At 37.9% G+C, this 7,979-nt stretch overlaps 1 protein-coding gene across 1 annotated transcript; it reads left to right on the forward strand.

Annotated features, from left to right (window-relative positions):
* Positions 1-2,346: 2,346 nt before the first annotated feature.
* Positions 2,347-7,444, forward strand: LOC113755800 (protein NETWORKED 1D-like; the record flags this gene model as incomplete). Its single annotated transcript, XM_027299701.1, has 5 exons — positions 2,347-2,519; positions 2,891-2,973; positions 3,075-3,156; positions 3,228-3,484; positions 4,143-7,444. Coding segments are annotated over exons 4-5 (3,405 nt in total), but the record flags the coding sequence as incomplete, so codon positions are not given.
* Between the last annotated feature and the right edge of the window lie 535 nt (positions 7,445-7,979).

Below are 7,979 nucleotides of genomic sequence, written 5' to 3' on the forward strand. Positions count from 1 at the left end.
TGCATTTTTGATCAAACAAGTTTGCCTCTTTCAAATCGTAATTTCTTAGATGCTTCATTTGGGATACGGATAAGTTGATTAATTTGGTAAAAGAATACTTTGCTAATTTAGTAAAAGAATGTAATTAGAAAATTTATATTTTATAATTAATAATGTATTGTTCGGATCTGAATCGAATATGGGTCAAAATCTTATATTACGTATCTGACTCACTTTTTTATTAGAAATAAAGGGCGTACAAATTTGGATCTGAATCGAATATGGGTCAAAATCTTATATTACGTATCTGACTCACTTTTTTATTAGAGTAAATGGGTATAGATCCGGATTCGGGTACCAAAATTATTTTTCAACCTATATAGAGAAAAAATTACCGAATCTGGGTTGGGTCCGGTCCAAACCCGACCGGTTGACAGCTCTGCAAAGGCCCCAAGGACTGTCAAGTATTAACAAGACTAAAATGAATCGTGACAAACGTCGGCCACTGTGTGATAGCAAATTCACTTGTCGCGTAAGGCGTGACGCGACCGTTGCCACCGTCCAAGCCAACCAAACCGCCCCTGGCCAACCACCTTTTCTAAAGCATTTCATGCCCCTATCATGTACTCCATTATTCTATAAGCCCATGTGTGTCGTGTGTGGGCCCACTTACTCATCGTTATTTTACGTGATATGCCCCTTAAGAGTTGACATTTGACCACCTCAATCCTTTCCTGTTTTTTGCTTTTGGTTCCATAAGGTCTTAGTGCAATTTTCCTCCCGCAGGAAGTATTGAGTTCTCAACAATTTTATTTTTTTTAAATTTGAATTTGAATTTGAATGTATGTCTGTTTTATGAAATATTTTAGATGTAATCATCCATTAAGAGCGAACAAACTAATAAACAATGTTAAAAAAAAATTGGTATAATTGATTTTAAAAAATCAATTATTATTTTTGGTTTGATATATCCAATAGCGCTATTGGCAGATTTTTGAGATTTTAAGAAATTAGATATTTTAATTCTAAATTTTTATACTCCTTGTGTCCTTCTCAAATTTCACCACTCTCTACTAAAAAAAAAATTTTAAAAAAACTATTCAAGATCCTCAGTTTGTTTGGGATTGTAATTATTTGAGATATTTTACTGTAGCATTTTTGTAATGTGATGTATGTGAGATGAAAAAAATAATTGAAAAAAATGAAAAAGTATTTGAAAATGTAATGATGCATATAAGTAAATATATTTGAAGAAATAATCACCTGTCCAAACAAACCTATATTTTGTTGACAAATCTAGCTGACAAGTAATTATGGTCAAAGATGAAAGCAGGGCAGTGAAGGAGAGATCTCAATAACCTCCCACCCTAAAAACAATTAAGTAGTAAAAAAAAATGAACCAAAGAATTTGTAATTACTTTAGAAAGTTATAAAAAGAATGCGTCGCCAATCCGGGGTATGGTCTGGGCGCTCGTGCACAGTCAGATTTCTAGAAAGCTCCAACAAGAAAAACATTCTCGAAAGTTTCGACCAGGGACAATATCGTCATTGAGTTCTGCTAACGTTAAATCAAGAGAATTTTGGGGGAACAAAATTGTTGTCCTTCGTTGATAAATATTGTCCGGTTCTGATTTCCCCTTCTTTAGTAACGTTTTATTTCGTCATTAATAGTTTGCTAAAAAAAGGCTGCCACTCACAACACTAGCATTATGCCAACAACAATAAGGAGTGCCAGCACAACTTGATTCAGTTATTGCTCATAAAAGATTGTGTGTTCAAATCTCCTACACATGTGAAGGCTATTTCTGTATTGGTGAATGATTTGTGTGAATTTTTACAAGTGATGTATGAATTTCGAGAGTATGAAATTATGTTGATTGACAGTTTGTAAGAGCCCTATAGATTTTGGGAGGTACGAAATGGGTGATTTGTGGGTCCTGGGATGTGGGCCTTTGTTGTGACCTATAGGACATGGGACTGTGTTTGTGCAGATATAGATGATCTGTATAAACTTAATCTCGAAGGCATGAGATTGTACTCGTGAATGATTTGTAAAAATTTCAGTTAGTTTCAAGGGCACGAAACTTAGTTAGTGAGCAACTTGTGAATCTAAAGATGCTAGATTGTGTTACGATCTAAGTCTCGAAGGCAAACTCTATCCTGTTTTAATGATCTAAACTACTCAAACTTTTTATTACAAAAAAAAAAGCAAGAAAAAATACTAATGGCGACAAAGAGGCCGGACCTACTTTAACTTTTTATTAGGAAAAAAAAAAAAAAACCTACTCAAACTTTTTATTGCAAAAAAAGAAAACCAAAAAGAAAAAAAATGCCAAACGGCAGCAGTAGCACAAAGGCTGCGTAAAAGCAAAAGACACTCTAAAGAGAAAAACAGAGATCTACCAGCGAAGCAAAGCCATGGGATGAGAGAGAGAGTGTGTGTGTGTGTGAGAAAACGAAAGCTATTGAGCCCTTTTTCTCACAGGAGCTACTTTTATTGATTTTCCATCTAATTTTCATTATCTGTTTTTCCTTTTCCGGTGAGTTTCTACTCTTCTTCCTCCAACTTCAGTTTTACGGGTTGATCATGTAGAATTCAGTTGTTATACGCGTATAAATGGTGTCGTCTACGTATGTTTAATCTACTGTATTGTAAGTGTAGCTTGCTGAAGAAACTGTTGTTTCTTTTACTTTTGATTTGTCAAGCTGATTCTGATACTTGTCCTGGAAGTTTTTTTTAAATGTTTTTGATGATATCTAGTTGGGATTTCAGTTGTTTAATTAGTAGAACTTAACGGCGAAGTTTCGGATTTTGGAAGATCCTCCAGCTTCAAAGATCTTATTTTTCTGTATCTTTTGTGGATTTAACTGAAATTTTAATGATTTGGCTAATTACTTGCGACTTGATCAGGGTTTATACAATAGTTTACTGAAAGCCCAGACCGCAGTTTTTGGTACCTGTACAGTTTTGGGGAGTTGAGGTCTGTTAATCAGGTAGGCTGCTTGCCTTTCTTGATCTTCTTATCTTTTTCTTTTTTTTTTCTTTTTTTTTTTGGTGCTATGGGTTTTTTTTTAACCATGTATTAGGTGTTCAGGTTTAATCTAAGTGTATCCAAGGCAACAGAGAGCAATTTCTGCTACCTGCTTAGTTTTTGGGACTTGAATTTCATTCATCAGGTAGCTTGCTGGCCTTTTATGATCTTCATAATCATCATCTTCTTTTCTTGCAAGTGTAAGCTTTGAAATAGATTATCGATTTTCAGTGCAAGACTAGATAAAATAGACAAGGAGGGTCAGGTAGGAAAATCCAATTCTGAGCATCACTGCTGAATTGGCACGAACTCTCTGGTGGACAAACACTTTGGGTGGTTACAACAGAATTCTGTGGCATTAGTTGGAACCATGGCTACCATTTCGCACACGAATTCTAGACGGATGTACTCTTGGTGGTGGGACAGTCATATTAGCCCCAAAAATTCCAAATGGCTTCAGGAAAATCTTACTGGTATGTTACTTTGTACATTTCTGCAATTTTTTTTTTGGTGGCAAATGTAAATTTCTGCATGTATATACAACTTATCAGGTGAACTGAGATGCCGATTGACTTTATTTGCTCTTTTCCTTACTATATGTTGTGCTATCATTTTTGAAGCATGAGGCTTGAGTCCCATCGCTACCTGTTCTTTCATGCTTCAACCAACTTTCAGCACCTAGACTCCAGTAATAGCTTTTAAGAATTTGGGTAACCTGAATTTTTGTGCTTCACCATTTTTGCTAACTTTGAATACCTTTCATGCTTTAATGAACTCTCAGCATTATGGTATGGCATGATATGTAGAATGGTTGGCATCACCATTATGGTGCTTATAAATCAAAAGAAGTTGGAGATTGAAGTGTATGATCATGTAGTAGTTTCTTTGCCCCAAGTAGTTAAAATACTGTACATTCTCAATTTTGAGGTTTATTCTTGCAGTAAAACATAAATAGGTGATATTTAAGAACAGTTTGGCAGCAATATTTATGTGCCCTCCCTTTTATTTCCTTGTATATGTATGTGGCTGAAAAAACAATGAAAGATTTGTTTATTATTATGCTGTGGTCCTTGTGCTGCTTCCTGTTTAAGTGTTATCCAGTAATTTGTAAAATTGTCTGTTACTTTCCAGATATGGATGCCAAAGTCAAATCAATGATAAAGCTCATAGAAGAAGATGCTGATTCCTTTGCAAAGAGGGCAGAGATGTATTATAAGAAACGTCCAGAGCTCATGAAATTGGTAGAAGAGTTCTACCGTGCATATCGTGCACTGGCTGAAAGATATGATCACGCAACTGGAGTAATTCGTCATGCCCACCGGACTATGGCAGAAGCTTTTCCTAACCAAGTTTCCCTTATGCTTGATGATTCACCCGCAAATTCTGCTTCTGGGCCTGATCATCAAACACCTGAGATGTCCACCCCTGTACGGGCGTTCTTTGAGCCTGACGAATTGCAAAATGAGGCGCTTGGGCTGTCAGCTTTGCATTCCAATGGTGCTAAGAGGAATGGCACATTAACTGAGGATGGCAGGGTGAGAAAGAGCCTCCAGTTTCTTGAGGCAGAGGAGAAAGAAAAAAATGTACTAAGCAGTGACAACCAAAGTCACAAAAGCCAACTGCTGTCTGAGCAGAATCAAGTGCATGAATCTGAGGAGATTCTAAGCTTGAAGAAAGCTCTTGTCAAAGTAGAAGAAGAGAAGGAAGCTGGCCTTATGCAGTACCAACAGAGTTTGGAGAAATTGTCAATGCTGGAATCTGAAAGAGCATGTGCCCACGAAGATTCCAAGGGACTCAGTGAACAGGCAAGCCAAGCTCAAGCTCAAGCTGCAACATTGAAGGAAGCCCTCACTAAGTTAGAAACTGAAAAAGAGGCTAATCTTTTGCAGTACCGCCAGTGCTTAGACAGGATATCTGATCTGGAGAAAACCATCTCTCGTGCCCAAGAGGATGCTGAGGAACATAATCAGAGAGTTAATAAGGCTGAAATTGAAGCTCAATCACTTAAAGATGAACTCACCAAGGTGTCTGCTGAAAAAGATGCTGCACTTGACCAATACATGAGTTCTCTGGAGATGATATCGAACCTGGAGCACAAATTACAATGTACTGAAGAGGACATCAGAAAGTTGGAGCAGCGAGCTGAGAAGGCTGAAAATGAGGTCGAAACACTGAAGCGAGCTATTTCCAGCTTGACTCAGGAGAAGGAAGCTGCAGAGGTTCAGTATCACCAGTGCTTGGAAACTATTTCTAGTTTAGAGCGTAATCTCTCTTCTGCTCAGGAGGAGGCTAAACGTCTGAACGTTGAGATAGAGACTGGAATTGCCAACTTAAAGGGTGCTGAGGAGCAATGCCTCCTTTTAGAAAGATCAAATCACTCTCTGCAGTCTGAGGTGGAAGTCTTGATGCTCAAGATGGGTAATCAAAGTCAAGAACTTACAGAAAAGCAGAAGGAACTGGGAAGACTTTGGACTTGTATACAAGAAGAGCGCTTGCGTTTTGTGGAGGCTGAAACTGCTTTCCAGACACTGCAGCATTTGCATGCCCAAGCACAGGAAGAACTTCGATCTTTATCCTCAGAGCTCCAGAATAAGGTTCAAAATCTGAGGGAAATGGAAACTCATAATGAGAGGTTGCATGAAGAAGTTCTGAAGGTGAAGGAGGAGAATAAAAGCCTCAATGAGCTGAGAGTTTCTTCAGCAATTACAATAAAAGATTTGCAGAATGAGATATCTAGCTTAACTGAAACTAAAGGGAAACTCGAGGAAGAGGTTGAGCTTCGACTGGACCAAAGAAATGCTCTTCAGCAAGAAATCTACTGTCTAAAAGAAGAACTAAATGACTTCAATAAAAAACACTCGTCCATCGTGGAGCAGGTACATGCAGTAGGACTGCATGCAGATTCATTTGGAACATCAGTGAAGGAATTGCAGGATGAGAACTCAAATCTGAAAGACTCCTGCCAGAGGGAAAGAAGTGAGAAGTTAGCTCTTTTGGAAGAACTGGAAATTCTGGAACAGCTTCTTGAGAAAAATTCCATTTTGGAGAATTCTCTAGCAGATTTAAATGCTGAACTGGAAGCTGTTAGGCACAAGATAACAGCTCTAGAAGAATCTTGCCAATCTCTTTTGGAGGAGAAATCAGCTCTTCTTGATGACAAGGCATCATTACAAGCTCAGCTGCAGGATGCAAATCAAAGTTTGGAAAATCTCTCAGAGAAGAACACTTTTCTAGAGAATTCCCTGTCTGATGCTCTTGATGAACTTCAAGGTTTGAAGACAAAATCAAGGAGCTTAGAAGAGTCCTGCCAGTTGCTAGTTGATGAGAAGGCTAGAGTTGTCGCTGAAAAGGATGTTTTGACTTCTCAACTTGAAAGCACCAATATGAGACTAGACAATCTAGAGAGAAGATATGTAGAACTGGGAGAACAGTACTCAGATCTGGAGAAGGAGAAAGAATCATCAGATTGTAAGTTACAAGAATTACAGATTTCTTTGGATGTACAAAAGCAAGAACATGCTAGTTTCACCCATACAAGGGAGATGCAGTTGGCTTGTTTGGAAAGTGACAGGAGTCTCTTGCAAGAGGAGATACATTCCAGTAAGAGAGAATTCAACAAGGAGCTGGATAACTCCTTTCATTCCCACATTGAAGTCTTTATCTTAAGAAAATGTGCTAGGGACCTAGAAGAAAAAAATTTCTGCCTGTCAGCCAAGAATCAGAAACTCTTTGAGACATCTATATCATTGGAGAAGATGCTTTATGAGTTAAAGAAAGATAATCTTAGCCAAAAAGCTAAGATTATCTCCTTGTCTGATGAAGGCTGCACTCTGAGGAAGGGGATATTCCAGTTGCTCAAGGCTCTTGACATTGTTCCAATCCATGATAGTAGCAATAGGAGTGGGCAAGACCAAACTTTTCTGAATCACATTCTAAGCAAGCTTGAAGGTGCCAAAAAATCTATGTATGAAACTGAAGAAGAAAATCTGCGACGGTCTGTAGAGTTGTCAGTTCTTGTTGCAATGATTGGACAACTAAGGATTGATGCACAAAATCTTGAGTTGGAGAAATGCATCAATGCCCAGGAGTCAAGGATCAGACATGAGCAGCTGTTTTCTTTGCAGAATGAGGCCCTCAAGCTGCATGAGATGAATGAAGAACTAAGAACACAACTAATAGAGGGAGATCACAAACAGGAATCCTTACTAACTAAAGTTTCAGATTTACAGAAGAAGTTGCAGGATTTACGAGGGTCTTACCTTGATTTGCAGAGTGAAAATTCAAAAACTCGTGAGGAGAAAGGATCCTTAACAAAGGAGTTCTTATTGCTGGGGGAAAAAAACGGTACACTGGAAGAGGAAAACTCTGTTGTCTGCAGGGAAATGCTATATCTGGGTCACCTTTCTTCCTTCTTCAGGAGCTGTGTGGATGATTCCACTAGGACCCAATCAATTGAATAATTTCATCAATTTGGTCCTTGGCAGCTTTAATTTTTGCAACTTCATTGTTTGCTTGCTTCAATTAATTACTATGCTTTGTTTCAATTGCACCTAAGTCATGACTTTAGGGGCTTTATGACCAAGTGAGCTTGTGTTTGCCTATTTACTTTAATTTTCCCAAATAAATCGGTACCTTGACCATTTCTTTTATTTTGGAGGATAAATAAGTGATTTCACTCCATTTAAGGCATCAACTCAAGGGAGGTATAACTTCTTTTATCTTTTTGTCTCTCTCCTATGTGATCCAACGTGGGAGAGAGACAAAAAATGAGCTAGTAGCAAATAAACCATGCATTATTCTTGTTTGTTTTGAAAATTTGGAATGATACTTCGAGCATTCTTTTCTCTACCTATACACATTTTATCATTTGCTCTCCCAATTGAGCCTTTGAAAGAATAATTTCGTTTCAAATAAGGGCCTTAATGATCACTACCCTACATTGGGAAGATTTTCAAAAGGGAATGGATT

Source organism: Coffea eugenioides, unplaced genomic scaffold (assembly GCF_003713205.1).
Source record: "Coffea eugenioides isolate CCC68of unplaced genomic scaffold, Ceug_1.0 ScVebR1_175;HRSCAF=696, whole genome shotgun sequence".
NCBI classification, from domain to species: domain Eukaryota; kingdom Viridiplantae; phylum Streptophyta; class Magnoliopsida; order Gentianales; family Rubiaceae; genus Coffea; species Coffea eugenioides.